This window comes from Sphaeramia orbicularis, chromosome 4 (assembly GCF_902148855.1).
Source record: "Sphaeramia orbicularis chromosome 4, fSphaOr1.1, whole genome shotgun sequence".
Taxonomy (NCBI): domain Eukaryota; kingdom Metazoa; phylum Chordata; class Actinopteri; order Kurtiformes; family Apogonidae; genus Sphaeramia; species Sphaeramia orbicularis.
In genome coordinates this window covers 12,977,551-12,995,862 of record NC_043960.1, presented here as the reverse complement: position 1 = coordinate 12,995,862, position 18,312 = coordinate 12,977,551, and the positions used below count along the sequence as shown (strand labels likewise).

Below are 18,312 nucleotides of genomic sequence, written 5' to 3'. Positions count from 1 at the left end.
TACTTCTACTCCCATACATTTTAAATGCACCGTATAATTACTTGTTACAAAAATAAATCAAGTAAATTTGGTGTTTTCACTGCTGAGATTACCAGTGACCGCAACAAAGTCAGGAAGATGATTTGTCATTGGGTCTAATCGCATATTGAACAAGTGCAAATGACGGTCCACACTCAATCTGTGGGTGATCTGTAGATGTGAACAGCAGCATACCGTACTGCACTGTCTTCTTCTGCTTATGCGGGTCTGGGTCTCAGGGGCAGCAGCCTCAGGAGGGGAGCCCAGACAGCCCTCCCCCCAGCCACTTCCACCAGCTCCTCCAGAGAAATCCTGAGGTGTTCTCAGGCCAGACCAGAGATATAATCCCTGCAGTGCGTCCTGGGTCAGTCCCGAGGTCTCCGTCGTGGATGAACTTGCCCAACTCACCTCCCCAGGGAGGCATCCAGGAGGGATCTTCACTAGATGCCCGAACCACATCAACTGGCTCCTCTGGATGTGGAGGAACAGCAGCTCTACTCCTGAGTCCCTCCTGGATGTCTGAGCTAATCATCCTATCTTTAAGTCTGAGCCCGAACACCCTGTGGCGGAAACTCATTTCGGCCGCTTGTACCCACGACCTCATTCTTTCGGTCATTACCCAGAGCTCATGACCATAGGTGAGGGTCGGAACATAGATAGAACGGTAAATCGAGAGCTTTGCCTTTCAGCTGAGCTCCAGACCCTGATGCAAATGAATTACAAGAAATCATGTACCTGGCCCGGAGGGTTACCAGGGCTCTGCCCTGGAGCCAGGTCAGGGGTTGGGGCTCATGGGCAAGTGACTGGTGGCTGGGCCTTTGCTCATGGGGTCCGGCCAGGCCCAGCTCGAACTGGAGACATGAGCTCATCGCCCCGTGGGCCCACCACCCACAGGGGAAAGCAGAAGGGTCCATTGCATTGTGGACCAGACAGCAGAGCATGGCGGGGGCCCTGGTGGTCTGATCCTCGGTTACAGAAACTGGCTTCTGGAACAGCAGCATAATATTCCGAATTCTAATGCCTTTGGTTGTTATTAACAGTTACTTGTACTTTTGCTTTCATTACTTGAGTACATTTAATTGCAGATTACTTGATACACTTAAGTACAGTAAATACTAGATACTTCAAAACTTTAACTTGAGTGTTATTTCAGTTGGTGACTTGAACTTGTACCAAGTCATTTTTGGTCCGGTACCTGTACTTCTACTCAAGTGTGACTTTCCAGTACTTTGTACAACACTACAATTACACCAGCCAGACTGGAATAGTTCATCTTTGCCTAAAACTAACCCTTGACTTAAACTTAAAAATATCACAACCCTGAACTTCAGTGATTTGCATTCTGTGTATCCTCATTTTGTACCTGAAAGGATTCCTACATGTAACTTTGTGATGTGTCCCCATTAAATAATAGGGAATCCGCATCCACTCATACACGAGACAAACTGTCAGGAATTCATCCTTTTGCTTCTGGGAACAATTATACTGCAAACCAGAGGTGAATTTCACAACAAAGAGGCATTACTATGAATCCTAAGTGAAAAACTGAGAGATGAGAGGAAAGTGTCACTCATCTTTGTTTTCATCACAGCAGATCAGATCAGTCAGTGCTTGACTTGCATACGAAGTGAGACATATAAATATTCTGCACTGTTTTCCTTCCATCCACCTCAGAGTTCTTCATTTATAAGCCTCCCTCACATCACAGGCCTCTTAAGGATTTCAACACATACAAAAGCCCTCCTGTCACCAACCTTCGCTTAACTCTTACACCATTACTACCCTGCTTTCTGTGCTAAAATTGAACAGATAATGAGCAGCTCCTCTCCCGAGACGTCTATTTGAACAGTGGCCTAAACCTGTACAGTGATGACTAACAGATGGAAAATAAGACAGCCTTAATTCTTCAGCACTGCACAGGTTTTTAATTTATCTTTTTACAGTAAATCACTAAAAGTAAGCAGATTGGGTTTTCCCTAGAAAAGTCTAGCAACCATTCTGAGGTAATAATTAAGTTCCCCAGTGCCTTCTTCAAACTTTTTCCATAGTAAGCACACCTTGAGAAGAACAAAAAAAAAAAAAAGCCAGAAACAAAAGCAGATGTTTAGCTGGTAGAGAAAGTACTTGAAAAATGAAGTTGTCCAGATAAACTTTTAGCTGTTGCAGCAGAATGAGGAGGTAAAATCTACAATAGAAATGTAATTGATGTTTTAATTAGTTACTAAATGAACTAAATCAGCAATTCACAGTACTCTTTCTAGTTCCAGATATAGATCCCTCAGATGCAAAAGAGTATAATTTGCAAGTAAGTGTTTCTGCTGTTTTCTTCTTTAACTACTCCTAATTCTTCTCCCACATAACAACAGAAATTCAGATTAGCCTTCACACATCAAATCTAACAAGTCGTCTCATTACCTGGTGTGTTGAGGAGCCGGGACTTCCTGCAGTAATAGGACAGTTCCTGTTCACAATGTTCTGACTGGTTGATTATAGCTGCTAACTGCTCATCTGCAGAAGCGTAGTCAAAATAAGCTGAATATTGGTTTCCTTCAGGTGATGCGGTCACTCTGGTCAGCTCTGTGTTGTTGTGCTGGATCACCATCCATGCTTTGTCCTCTGGCAGAAAAACAAACAAACAGAGGAAACAGACACGACAAGATTTATCTCTTCTATTCGTTTGGAAAGACCAGCATGCAATCAATTATTTGTGTGAAGGAAAATAAAGACAATAACTGTGGAAACAACTAAATGGTTTTTGTGTGTTACCTGTCATGTTACAATAGACAAGCTGAGGTTTGATTGGTCCACTGCCATCGACGTCTATGTAATAATGTCCAGATGTGTTGCCGTCGTGTTTGTACTCTTCACATGACTGTTTAAATGTCGCTAAGGAAGAAATCACAATAAGAAGATATTAAGAATAACTAGAAAGTGCAGACCTCCGCCAAGGAAGATCAGCCCCCCCCCCCCCCCCCCCCCCCCCCCGGATCACCACCAAAATTTAATCATTTGTTTCTTGTGCCAGTATCAACATTTCCTGAAAATTTCATCCAAATCCATCCAGAACTTTTTGAGTTATCTTGCTAACAGACAGACAAACAAATATCCCCCCCCACACACACACACACACACACACACACCTGATCACTGCCAAAATTTAATCATTTGTTCCTTGTGCCAGTATCAACATTTCCTGAAAATTTCATCCAAATCCGTCCTGAACTTTTAGAGTTATCTTGCTAACAAACAGACAGACAGACAGACAAACCCTGATAATGATTACCTCTGCCGTTTCACTTGGCAGAGGTAATAACATATGATACAATATCAACTGGCTTGTTACGCCAAGAGCTATTTGTTTCTAGTCTGAACCATTTCAATTTAACACAAAACATTAGATTAGCTGATAGCAGAAGTTTTATTCACATAAAATTAAGTTATTACCAGAAAACAGAAAAGGTTAATGACAAAATTAATAATAATCATCACTTCATAATGGGAGTTGAGTTTAAGTGGTAGAGAAATAATACTTCTACTCTTTGGATCTGCTTTGTGTTAGCTTAGCAATTCAAAGTTAGAGATATTAAAACAGACAGTGAAGGGGCCTGATGTGTAAACGAACTGTGTTCTAAAGTTAGTGCTTACATTGGCATGAGCCCCTCTGAGTTTCAAGAGCAGGTGACCCACAAAATTTAAAAATGAAGCAAAGAAGTGGAAGGCAAGCAACTCAGAGGTATGGTTGAGCAAGACCATTACAGCATTTATATGTGAACAAGAGGGCTTTAAAATCAATTCTGTAGTGCACTATAGGAGCTAATGAAGAGAAAGTGGAACAAGAGAAATATGCTCACATATGTGTGCTCCTGTTAATAAATGAGCAGTAGGTGAAGACGATGCAGGGAAGCCTGACTAACCCCAACAAAAAGAAAACTACAATAGTCGAGACAGATTGTAATAAAACCATGTATCATCGTTTCAAAGCCGTGCTTCAACAGAGCAGACTTTACCTTGGCTATCTGCCTAAGATGTAAAAAAAAAAACAACAACAACAGCTTCTTTAAAACAAAGCTGATCTGTTTGTCAAGTTTAAAATAATGGTCTATTTCATTCACAAGTTGGTAACAGTTGATTTAGGATTAGGTGTACAGGAACTAAGATCAAAAGGGGGAGTGTCAAATGGACCATTTGTGCCAAACAATATAACTTATAAAAAATCTAATGCCCTCCACAGACTATGGCTCATTCTTTGACAACGGTAAATAAAAGCTGACAATCATCCACATAACGATGGAATGAAATGCCATGTTTCCTCAAAATAGAACCAAAGGAGACCAAGTACAGTGAAAAGACGAGGGGTCTGACAATTGATCCCTGTGGCATCCCAACAGGGGAGAGGTGCTGTAGAGGACACAAAATCATCAATAATAATAATAATAATAATAATAACTTTATTTGTATAGCACCTTTAAAAACAAAGTTTACAAAGTGCTTTGACAGAGGGCACAACAGCAGGATACACGAAGCAAGTAAAAACACTAAAACAGAAGCAACACAATTAGAGAGATGTATGAACAAGTTAATTATCAAACAGGATCAAATTAAAAAATTAAACAAGACTGGTCAAGACTAACAGAAAAACTTCAGCCCATGAAGCAGGAATGAAACCAGTGAAGGGCTGCACCTTTAATGCCCACTCAGTGCTCATGACAAGAGATAAGAATACGATGGTCCACTGTAGCACAAGCAGTGGTCAGATCTAAAAGCACAAGAATGACACATTTTCCAGAGTCAGTGGTAAAAAAATCGAAATAAAAACCCTTCAAATCGTTGATTTGGTGCTGTGTAGAGTTTTAAAAACCTCAAGAATGCCATTTTTGTCTAAAAAGAAAGAAATATTTTCTGCAGTATTTTTGAAAGGAATAGGAGTTTGGAAATTGGCCTGAAATTAGAAAAAAAGACTGGTCAAGGCTGTGTTTTTTTAAGGAGTGGCTGCAATGCTATGTATTTGAAAACCCCAGGAAGCAAGGCTACTGTTGATAAGAGCAATAACAGAAGGTCCTATAGAAGGAAGAACCTCTTTGAAAAGATAAGTGGGAGCAGCCTGAACCTGATCACTGGTTCCATATGACCAGCGATTTCATAAGAAGGGGGGGTGGGGGGGTGGCAGAGACAGACAAGTAATATGAAGGAGAGATGAGAGCTTTAGTTGACTCCACTTTATCAGTTAAAAAAGTTGAAAAACACACAATTTAAGACCTCGAACTACTTTTCTTATGACTTCCAGATCAATCTTTCTCTACATTTAGCCCTTCCTAAGTTATTTATCACCATTTATTACATTATCCATTTTCAATGGAAAGCAGGTATCTTCCTGTTAAATTTGAGCTCAGAGTCATTCAACCCTAATATCCCACACATTTGTACAAAATGTGGAATCGAGAGAGGTACCTTGTGTCACTGTATTTGGAAATGTGAACATATGCATGAATTTTGGAGAAGGATAATTAACACAATTTCCAATATTACAGACAAAAAAATCCCAATGTGCCTGGAGATCTGCATTCTAGGTCTTGAAGTTTTGGGGGGTTATGCTCAGGGGAGACCCACACAATGTTACCAATTCATGTCAGAAAAGATATGTAACGTGTTAAAAATAAATAAATTTGAGCTCAGAGTCAAGTCAATGGTCATCAAAACCTATTATAACAGAGAGAACTGAAGAAAAATATATCATTGAATGAACATTAACACAAGCGTCTACAACCACTGTCATTTGTCAAACTACATGGATTTTGCGGCTGTACTGGAATCAGTGTTGTAGAAGATTATGGTGTTTCCATGCTCACTATGAAGCCTTCGAACATCCAAAAAGACACTTCTGATGCTGTTGAAAAGCTGAAAAATCCCATTTTACCTGAATTATTTAATGTATTGATAGTAGTTTAAAAATTAAGGATTTTATATCAGTCTATGCTTTTCCTTTCCTTTTGCTACAGATGAAAACAATAAGACCTGCAAATCGATCAGATTACTGTGCACCAACCAGAAAAATATTTACAAATTTACATGCATCCAAATTTCACAATTTTGTTGATTTTAAAACTGCACAGATAATGTACAAATCACAAAATAATTTACTTACAAATATTCAGATGCTTTTTGAGGTTAAAGATTCACTTTACACAAAAATGTTCATGAAAAGGCAGTCAACAAATACATTCAAATATATTAATAAGATTCTGAATAAAACACTTAAAAATGTTGTTACTTTCTTCTAATTATTTTTATTTTCAATAGATAACTCACTAATTATTCATGAAACTGCAGGGCAAACACTGACAGTTTCAGGGTTGCTTTAACCTAAATAGCTACTTGATTTAATATGTACAAAATGTAGGTGTAAATAAGTCATGGTTTCAGCCTACACCTTTTCATCCAATATCATTTCTTGCTTCGGCATAATTTAGTGACTTGTTCACTACTCTTTGTACTAATTCTGGAAAAATGTTAGAGACTGAAATGAACTAACTGAACTGAAAAAAAAAAAACATAGTTACGGTAAGATGATAAGCAAAAAAAACAACAACAAAACATTAATTTGTGAGGAAATATGTAAATTATGTTTAGAAATTCCACAGTAAAGTTGAACTGCATGCTCTCATCCAAACTGCTGGTTACACATGTCAAAGTGAAGACCTCTCAAAGTGTGGAAAATTTTCTAAGAAAATAACAATTATTGAGCCAAATATATTCAAAACTACTGAATCATATAATAGCACACACATGGAATGTCATTAATTTAATAAATGAAGAAAGTCTGGGAATTGGCAGAGCTTAACAATTTAAAAAAGGCCTGGATAAATTAAAACAGCCACATAATAATGATATTAATTGTTGAGCTAAATTAGGTGAAATCAAATGATTTAAAGCCTTCGAGTTAAGCAGTGTTTGCTCTGTAAAACACACAGGACCTAATCGCACGCTGATTTATTGAGGACCACGTCTTTACAAAGCTCTACTGTTGTTGTCAAACTCTAATGGACCTATAGATTTCAGCGTGGTTCTCATAAACTGGATCTGTCACCAGCTGAACCACAGGGTACAACTAAAGCAATGCACAAGAATAAAATACCATCATGGTGCATCATCCGTCTTCGCCCCTGTACTGCTAAACAAGGAAGCTAAACTACGCTAAACAAGAAAACACAGGTGTTTATGTGCAGCCTGAGAGAAAAAAATCTACAGAGCAGCAGCAGCAGCAACAGCAGGAGGAGAATGTGAAAACATGGCCTGACAATTTTTGCAAAGACAGCTTGAGGTAAGTTTATTTATTTATTTATTTTTCATATAGATCAATGCATTATTTTGTCATTATTGTGTCAGATCCTCCTGAGACCTAGGAAATTGAAAGTTTTAGTTTTTTACATTAAAAAATTGTCTTGATTGGAAACTGCATAATGCAACTTTTTTTTAGATACATTTTTAAAATTATTTTTATTCATTCATTCATTCATTCATTTTCTGAACCCGCTTTATCCTCACTAGGGTCACAGGGGTCGCTTGGAGCCTATCCCAGCTACTTACGGGCGAAGTCGGGGTACACCCTGGACATTTCGCCAGTTTATCACAGGGCTGAACATATAGAGACAAAAAAAAACCCTCTCACATTCACACCTATGGACAATTTAGATTAACTAATTAATCTATCAGTGCATGTCTTTGGATGATGGGAGGAAGCTGGAGTACCTGGAGAGAACCCACGCAGACATGAGGAGAACATCCAATCCCATCCAATCCAACTTTTTTTGTAAAGCACTTTAAAACAACTGCAGTGGACCAAAGTGCTGTACAGAAGAATAATTACATACATATAGAACATGCAAACTCCACACAGAAGGTCCCACCCCCATAGACTGGTGTTAGAATTGAACCCCGGACCTTCTTGCTGCGAGGCATGAGTGCTAACCACTGCACCACCATGTCACCAATTATTTTTATTAATTGATTAATTTTCTCAATGGAATGTCCTTTGCAATGCACATCATTTTTTAAGTAAAATTGTCAAACTTTTGTCCCCTACAGTCTCAGGAGGATATTTGCTGGTTAATAGATGTAGGTTGTGGCATCATTCCTACTAAGACATGATCATCCTAAACTTCAGCTAGAATCACAATTTTGTCTTCGATTTTCTTCATTTCTAATCCTTTCTCAACAAAGGTACCTTCCATTTCTTTCACGATGACCATATTTCAACTCAAAATCACCCAGAAGTAAAAACAGCTACTCTCCGACCAAACCTGGAGCCACAATGTAATGTCATGTAAACAAGCTTCGAGTATGTGTGACGGACTGCAGTGGGACGAATAAGAGTGAATGGTTGGATGTGAATCATTTTTTTTTACATAGATGGAGTTATAGAAATGAATTTTTTACTGCTTTTTGTATGTTTTACTTTTTATTAATGTCTGTTTTTTTATGATAACATCAGCCTGCCCAGGGACTACAGGTGGAAATTAGCAGTAGTGCTACAACCTGGCACACTACATCTCTCCTTTTCAAGGTTAATGTATATTGTGCATTGTCCCTGTCTAAATAAATAAATAAAATAAAATAAATTAAAAAAATAAAATAAAATAAAAGTAATAATGACAGACATGATAATTGTTTTATTTGGTATTGGTTTATTGTTCTGATTTGTTGTTGTTTTTAAATTGTACAGCTTTTTATGTTTTAATCTATTCTTGTATTTTATTCTTTTATTTAGGTTTTTATCAATTCTTCTGTACTTTAAATAATTAATTATTTTTTTCTTTTAAAAATTACTTTATTTTTACAGTTGTTCTATGTATTTAATCTATGTTATTTTGGTTTTTATTTATTTTTCTGTACAGCCCTTTGGTCCACTGTGGTTGTTTTAAAGTGCTTTACAAATAAAGTTGGATTGGATTGAATGAAACACATGAGTAGTGATACTGGAAGTTAATTAGGTAATTGGATCAAACTCCTACTTCACTACTTTTGGTCATTTACTGTTACCGCTAGAGGTTAAAACTAAATGAAAAGTGCATGTGAACACCAGCTTTAAAACTTAAAGGTTCAATATATAAGGTTTACCTGCTGTATTTCATATCTGTCAAATGATTTTCATGTACTTATACGATTCACTTTTAATTTAATTCACAATGTAATATATGTCAGTAGGTGATGTATGTTTTTTTATACTTGATTGTACATTTGAGCCTTTTAAATAACTATCAACAGTTAAACATATTATTAATATTAAAATCCTGCTCCTGGTTTTGTTAGGATCTGGGTTTACATCACACTACATTACACATCATAGGTCCAACCACCAAAAAGTCTATTAGCTTTCATAGCCAGAGGAGATATAACTGAGGAGTGAGGATACACCAGTGCATCCTCCACCAGCTTTATCAGAGCTTGATATTTGGTCCTCGATGTGTATTTTAGGGAACTGAGACGTCCTTCAATATGGTTCACTCAGATTGATTACACAATCGAGCATCAAGGTGTGGAGGAAGTAAAAAGTGGTGAATTGAGTAGAGACTTGTGTGTTTCTTCTTCTCCAGGTGGGTCCGATCATCTTGATTGGAGACTGGGATCATTTAAAAGCACACAAACACACACACGCCGGCATAAGTCTCCAGTCTATTCTGTTTAATTGTGCAGGTTTTTCTTTTGAACAATAGGCCTGGCAGTTCTTTTTCATGGCTTTGTCTCTTTACATCAGGGGTCTCAAACTCATTTTCTTTCAGGCTTGATTCAGATTTGATCTCAAGTGGGCCAGACCAGTAAAATAATAGCATAATAACCTATAAATAATGACAACTCCAAATTTTTGACTTTGTTTTAGTGAAAAAAACACCCAATTAATTTATGAAAATACTTACTTTTAGAAACTATCCAAAAAAGATGCGAATAACCTGAAAAACCTGAAATTTCTTAAGAAAAATAAGTGCAATTTTGACAATATTATGCCTCAACTTATTATTTTTACATGTGCGTTATGGATCGGATCTACAAAGACACTAAACACTTAGTAAGAGGCAGAAAATTGTGCTTAATTTTCTTTAGACATTTCAGGTTGTTCATATTTGTTCAGGTTATTCACATTTTATTGTTACAGGATAGTTTGTAACTGTAAGTATTTTCATAATTTACTGTTATTTTTTGGACTAAAACAAAGACAAAAAAAATTGAAGTTTGTATTATTTACAGGCATAATGTAATATTTTTTTCCACATCAAACCAAGAAAAAAACATGAAGTCATTATTTTTTGTAGGTTTTATGCTGTTATTTGACATGAGATCATATTGGTCTGTATGTGGAACCTGAACTAAAATGAGATCGACAGCCTTGACTGTGGAATTTTTGCACTTTGCAAATTCATCCCACGGGCCGGATTGGAACCTTTGGCGGGTCGCATTTGGCTCCAGGGCCGCATGTTTGAGACCCCTGCTTCGGGGTTTTATTTGGACTTTTCAGGGGTCGGAGAAGATACCAGGTCCCATAGGCCAGTGTTGAGGTCATCTAGCTCTAGGGCAGGGGTGTCAAACTCATTTTAGTTCAGGGGCCAAATTCAGCTAAATTTGGTCTGCAGTGGGCCGAACCAGTAAAATAATAACATAATAATATATAAATAATGTCAACTCCAAAATTTTCTCTATGTTTTAAAGTGAAAAAAGTCAAATTAAACAATGAAAATGTTTACATGTACAAACTATCCTTACAAACAATGTGAATAACATGAACAAACTGAAAAAAATAAGTGTAATTTTAACAATATTCTGCCTCAGTTTATCATTTCCACATGTTCATTATAATTTACAGATCACAGTGGATCTACAAATACACAAAACATTTAATAACAGACAGAATATTGTTAAAATTGGACTTACTTTTCTTAAAACATTTCGGGTTGTTCATATTTGTTCAGGTTATTCATATTTTTTGTGACATTATACTTAGTTTTAGTGTAAATACATGAAAATATTTACATTTACAAAGAGAAAAATTTGGAGTTGTGAGTATTTATAGATTATTATGATAGTATTTTACTGGTTCTGCCCACTGGAGATTGAATTGGTCTGAATGTGGAACCTGAACTAAAAGGATTGTTAATATTTTCAGTGTAATTTTTGCATTTCACAACTTCATCCCGAGGGCCAGACTGGATTTGGCCCCTGGGCCGCATGTTTGACACCTGTGGTCTAGGGTGTTTTTCCACTTTAATTCAGTTTATCTGGTCTGTCACTTTGATGGTTTCTTTATTTTGTTGTCTCTTTTAGGTCTTTATATTTTAATCCGAGGAACATAACATGGATATGTCGGTTTCTCAGCTAATTACTCATGTCTCAGTTTCCTACATCCACAATAACAGCCTGTTCACTGATTTCTATCCACAGACTTTGGCTAGGTCTCTGATGAAAGTCCTTCCAACTCCTCCTGGGTTTTTTCACTGTGTTGCTCTAGTGTGGCAACAGTGTGCAACACTAACATGTGCAAAACATTACATACTGAACATTTAAAAGACCCTGGTACCATGAAAAGTCCTCAGACAGATGTAGCTGCAAATAGCCTAAAGACATTTCAATGTAAAAACCCACGCATACTCTCTCTTGTGAGGGAAGGAGCCACATGAGATCTTATATTGTCTCCCACACACATGTTCTCTTTCTTATGTCAGTCAAAGAGTTTTCCCAAGAAACGATCTTAATATAGCTGGAGAAAAGGTTTTGACCCAAATATAACAATCAAACACGGAGGTGAGCAGCGTGTGTGTGGACCTGAACTGGCCTTGATCCAGCCTGGAGCTGATCGCATCAGTGGAGCGTAGATAAATTCAATCAATGCTTGGCGGTATAATCAAAGCCAGAATCTCTTTAATTTCTAATTTGACTCACCTAAAATACTGTAGGCAGTCTCTATGCTGAAATCCACTTATCTGGAAAGAACAGTCTGCCTTAGGACTCCCTCTCACTCCGATCCTCACTCCCTCCTCCTCGTCCCAGTTTCTGTATATCGCTATCGCTTTACCTCTCATTCTTTCCACGTCTGTCTCTCACAACACAGAAGTTGAGAATTTCATTGCAGTTTGCACCAAGTCTAGTAAAACTTCACTAACAGTTTGCAGTATAGAGGCATTCAGACCTAATTGGAACAAAAACATCTTATACGTCAACATGGGTTGTCCGGAGTTATTTCAGCCCACCCACGTTTTCATCAGTTGTAATTCCTTCTTTTTTTTTTCTTTTTTTTTTTTTATCACGGTTCTTACTTATGGACTACCTAAAAAGCTCATGCTTCTCAAATCAAAAGACAAAGCCAGAGGAAAAGGGTTCATACCACTTTATGCTGACATTGTGGTTGATGTGTGCTGTTTGAAGTTGGGAATTGGGTAAAAATTGCAGCTTTCATCTAGAAGAGAATGCGATCCCTTTGTTCTTTCTCACAGTAGCTAAAGTATTTCTGCATTATGTATCACTGTTTTCTTGAGAAACAGCAAATCATATTACCCATAAGTCTCCATGGGCCAACAGGAATAACAACTGAGTTTTTATTAGGTAATTTTATACTAGAAGCACGTATAGGATGCGACGAACATTAGGACGTTATCACCAAAGAGTTGGGGGGGTGGGGGTGGCCGAGACGTACCTTATTGAGGAGGAGTGGGTGGAGGGTCATTGACATAACATGTTTCTTGATATTGATACTTATACAGACTAACGTCCCCCAGTTCGGTCTCAGCGCTCCCCCTCAGCTTTCTCGTTCCTATCGCCACCCGTTGAGAAACACTGACTTAGATGCAAGGATGAACTGAAAAGATTTTATTAGCAAAAGGTCAACACTGCTGTGACCTTTATTCTGTCCACTCTGGAAACTGTAAAATTCAGAAATATATTGAGGGAATTTTATTCAAATGAATGAAACAAAAATAATTCAAGTAGCTACAGGTTAAAGGTCAGAGTTTCTTATTAAATAAACTACACATTACTAAACTCCCACTATGTAACCCAGTATGTCACAAGGTTTCTAGTCATTGAAAGGATTGCATCAGAAGTTTACAACGGTGATTGACCTTAAAAGTACTTTCTTTTCCTCATTCTTGAACAATATGATGCCAGACCTTTTTACCCAGCGGTGGCACAGCTCTAACGAAGTGTGGAGATAGGGCTGGCTATGGGAGACTAGAAAAATGACAGGGTAACTCCCCGTACAGCTCTGCATGCACAGTTCTGCCTGAGGGTTGTATCCTTTGTTTCCTTTTCTAATGCTATTTTTTTTTCTTTTGTTATACACTGCTGTAAAATAGTTCTTTTGGTTTATCAGAAAATTGCAGTGCAAACAGTAAAGGGGTATGTGTGAAAATCTGTGTTCAATCTCCCATGTAATGAGTAGCTGTGCTGTAGAAATTGATATTATTGTTAAACCTTTGTCACAGGTTGCATTTAAATATGCTGACAGAGGTTTTTTTTTTTTTTTTTAAAAGCATCTTTGGCTACATTCAGACAGCAGGTCTTAATGCACAATTTGGATTTTTTGGTGAATTCAGATTTTTTTGTGTATCTGTTCATATTACACATTAAATGCGACTTCTATCAGTTTTAAGTATGAACTGAATGCGACGCTGAAGTGACCCTGTAGAAGCCAATAATGTAATAACAACTGATAACGTAATAATGGCTGATAATGTAATAAATTTGCCATTTTTAAAATGTAATAGGCCAATAACATAATAAAAGTTCTGAACCGATAACATAATAGCTTTTGGCCAATAATGTTATAACTTATTACATTATTGGCTTAGTTATTACATTTGCAAAGATTTTTTTTTTTTACCAGGTCAATAACGTAATAACCAGCCAATAAGTTATAACTTTATTGGCCAAAAGTTATTATGTTATCGGTTCAGGACTTTTATTACATTATTGGCCAGATATTACGTTATTGGCCTAGTACATTTTAAAAATGGCAAATTTATTATGTTATTGGCTGTTATTAAATTTTTGGCTTCTACAGACCCACATGCACAAAAGAGGTCCTGATGTAATTCATGACCACGCAGGCACACACTGTGTTTACAGAAGTGACACTCTTGGGACGACCTGCTCGCATTTCAATGACATAAAGGTCGGATAAATGCGACCTGGTCATTCAGACTGAAGTCGCATTGCAAAAAATCAGATACGTATCAGATTTAAGACCACATATGAAAGTGGCTTGGGTTGAATCTGAAAAAATCAGATTTGTGCTCTTCAAACTGTCTTTAACAGATCAGATACAGGTCATATATGGGGAAAAAAAAAATCAGATTTGGGCCACATTTGCCTGCAGTCGGAACATAGCCTTAGGTGATCTGATCAAATGACGAAACGCTCAGATCCAGTTCAAGTCATTAAATAAAACTGCTATTCGATCGTCCATAGCACTTGCTGAGGTGGTCTGGGATGTACTTGACCACATCTTCTGGAGTGTAAACATGAATGTGTCCCGATGACATAATATATAACCTGAAAATACATGACTTCAGGTCATGGTGGTGGTTTTGGTGACAGTGGTGACATTACATTACTTCTGAGAGACTCTGGGTATGAAAAGAGGATGTTAGAGAGGTACGTTACTGATGGTGTTACAATTAACTGAATTATTTACAAAATGTTGCATTTGTTGTTTCTTAGTTGGCTCTTTAGTACCATGATTTTTGCTGCCCCCATCCCAACTTTCATGAGATGTTACTACCATAAAATTCCAATTATCTTACTGTTTATTGAAATCATACATTTTCTTGATTTAAATCTTTTCTATATTCCATGGGAAAGAAATATCGCAGTTATCACAATTGTTTTTTCACTGGTACACTGAAAAAAATTAGAATCTTACCAAGTGTATTTTTCTCATTTCTAGTCAAAATATCTCATCATGCTTAAAATAAGACATAATCACCTACAGAGTAACTTTTCAGTGAGATATAAGAACTTATATTTAGACAATAAATCTTGAAAATCTTATTTCAAGAAATCTTATCAAGGTAATTTTCACTTTTTCCATTGGCAGATATTTTTGTGTGAATTAAGCAAAAAAAAAAAAAAAAAAAAATCTTGAATTAAGCAACAAAAAAAAAAAAAATCTTAAACTAAGCAAAACAATCTGCCAACAGGACAAGTGAAAATGATCTTGGTGAGATTTCTTGAAATAAGATTTTAAAGCTCTATTGTCTAAAAATAAGTATTGTAAAAAAAAAAAAAAAGTTCTTATATCTCACTAAAAAGTTACTCTTTAGGTGATTATGTCTTATTTTAAGTGTGATGAGATATTTTGATTAGAAATGAGAAAAATACACTTGGTAAGATTTGGATTTTTGCTGTGTATACAGGTATATTCATTCTTGAAACTTTTGTGTTTTCTTAACTACCCTGAGCAAAAGAAGTCTGGCATTTATTTGGAGACAGATTGACGTCATGACTACACGTGGTGCTTGTGACCTCGTAGTTGATGTGATGTAGACAGAAAAAAAATCTGAACACAAGTGGACAGCTGGACACCTTGGAGACAAAACGGACAAAGGTGTGAATGGCGATATGCCTCGGCTGTCTACTTGTGTTCAATCACTCAAGATGCATTTTCAAACCAGGCACAAACAGAGCACTGTTTGACTGCATTAGCCTCAGAATGCACTTCCTGTTCTACAGATGTGAGGGAGGATTTGTACCAAAGCAACAATGAAAAACTGGACAAAACAAGAGTTTTTCAACAAAACTATCTGTGTTCTCTGAGGGCTTCTGGATCCATTAATGACTGTTTTGATACCTGTGTAAGTCCTGATTTGTCCAGGTCATCATTCTTTCTGGTGGTTTTCGAAGTTCAACTGGACTGGTGAAATACAATTTTAATATTTAGATACTGAAGTTTTAGGATGAATTGTTTTATTATTAAGTAGTTATTGTTTTAACATAGGATTCTTTTGTTTAATCTGTTTGATTTCAATAATGTTAATAGTGAGTTCTTTGTGACCAGGATTTATGTAGTACTCTGTTTTAGTTTAAATATTTTGTCAGTAGGTTACACATATTCACACACATAGTGTTGTCAAACACAGGTGTTAAGTAAACTTTTTGTTGGCATAAGTTTACTTAGAGTTGAGGCCCCACATCTGCTTGACCTTTTTAGAAAACGCTAAGTTAAAGACCAATCCATTTGTACGGGTGAGCCCGCCCATAGGGAAAATAAATGTACAATTCATGTGATGTTCGGGGCTCATTGTTTTGGAGTCCTTACTGCTGAGTGTTCATCTTATTTGTGATCTGAACAAATTTTGTCAACTTTGACACCATTCTGAATCCAGACTCATCCCTGGAGCTTCCAACAAAAGAACACGTTAACACTGGACTTGCTCTTTTGAAAACGTTTTGTCTCTCATGAAAGAGTCTTCATCAGTTCTATTTGCTGGTGGGAAAAAACGGACTTATAAAGCTGTAAGGGGAGTGGTCTGGTCTGGAGGTTATTTTCACCAAACTGCCTTCCCTTCTACGACCCTAATAACATATGTTAACACAACCTCCACACACTGTTGGATGAGAGACCAAACATTTTCAAAAGACCAAAACCAGTCCAGTTGAACTTCAAAAACTACCAGACAGATTGTTTTGATTGAAAACTGTAGACCAGGATTGGACACTCATGCTGTAGAACATACCAGAACACATGTCATGGAGTCATTGTTTTGTCTGTGAAAAAGCTACATGTTTGAGTGACAAGCGTTTCTTGTCAGTATGTCTCATCTCACAACATCATGTCCTGCCAGACTGAAGAAAAAAGAGGCCTGTCAGATCACACAAAACACATACATTTATAATTAAAAAATAAAATAAGACACCAAGAAAGAGAAGGTTATCAGGTGTCAGAAAGCCAAAAATAAGACCTTTTAAGGCTTTTAAATTAAATGGAAAACTAATTTACTCAGCATAATAAAGTACCACCAATCTGTTAAACCCATTCCCGATTGAGCCCAGCTAATTAAAGTTCTGAAACAATAGTATTAAAAAAAGACACCAGGAAATTAGCTGTTAGGGGACATGGGGTCTCACTGTTATTAATGCAGATGCAATAAAAGCATGTCTGGAATATTGTATTAAAACTATTCATCAAACGTTCACAATTCATTAGATACTTTTTTCCCCCAACATTCGATTGTCAGTGGAATACTGGACGATGCAGATAATATAAAATACATATTAAGGATGAGTATATTCTATTAAACTATAAAATTTTAATTGAAACAAATTAAAGCATAGAAAGACAAGAATTGAATGTAACATGTTGAATGTCCCTAAAGCAGATATTTTAGTATTTTTAGCTATTTGTCTTGTTTTCTTATTTCTGTACAACATTGTCTTAAATAAATTATTATTAATAGAATTAAAAAATAAACATAATGAGTTCTTTTTGTCAACAAATCAAGATGTCATATGCATATTATTGAGAATCTGACAAGCATCTTTGATAGTTTTAGTGTTTTCATTTTTTTTCCTACTCTATCGACAGTGCATTTGATATTAGAAGTATTTGCAATTATTGCATCACTGAAATAGAAAATGCCACATATGACAAAAAACATAGAGGGGAACAATAGGGTTGTGCATAATTTGTGGATTAGTCAAAATGGTAAGGATTTTTTTAAATGTTTTACTTCATAGAGATGAGGAATGAATGCAGCATTTTAATAAAGTCTAGAGTGGTTAAAGTGTTCTATTTAAAAAAACAAACAAACAAACACTTGTTTACTCACTCCATCAGTCAATTTTCATAAAAATAATTCTTTTTTGGGTGGAGGACATGTGTTACTGCTGATATCACAATAAAGTGACTGAAATTGGCTTAATTATTCCACTTCAGAGATTATTAAAATGCCTGTCTCGTATAAACAATGACACATACCTCGCCTGCAGATGCATCTGCAACTCAATGCATGAAAACATGAAACATGCCTAATTGGTAGTATTTTTGTGCTTACAGCTGTGGCAGGTGGCTCCTCTGTATCCGCTGTCGGAGCAGTTACAGTGGAAGGTGTTCCATGACTGAGTGCATCTACCTCCATGTTCACAGTGACTGGGAGAACACCTGAAAGAAGACCACACAGACACAAGGGGATGCTTAATGTCTGTCAAAAGTTCCCCAAAAAGTTTCTCAAGGATGTCTGTATGAAAAGAAACAACAGGCCTTGAGTGCACCTGTCTATTCTGATGAGCAGGTGTGTGGGAGGGACAGAAATAAAA

General features: G+C 36.7%; 1 protein-coding gene across 1 annotated transcript in view; it reads right to left on the bottom strand.

The window, feature by feature from the left end:
• Window positions 1–18,312, bottom strand: part of LOC115418480 (contactin-associated protein-like 4) — a 213,381-nt gene that overhangs the window by 57,792 nt on the left and 137,277 nt on the right. Inside the window, exons 11-13 of the mRNA XM_030132959.1 lie at window positions 18,051–18,157; window positions 2,785–2,904; window positions 2,434–2,634 (exon numbers count right to left, since the gene is read on the bottom strand). Coding sequence (XP_029988819.1) covers window positions 2,434–2,634; window positions 2,785–2,904; window positions 18,051–18,157 — 428 coding nt within the window. The remainder of the gene's footprint in view (window positions 1–2,433; window positions 2,635–2,784; window positions 2,905–18,050; window positions 18,158–18,312) is intronic.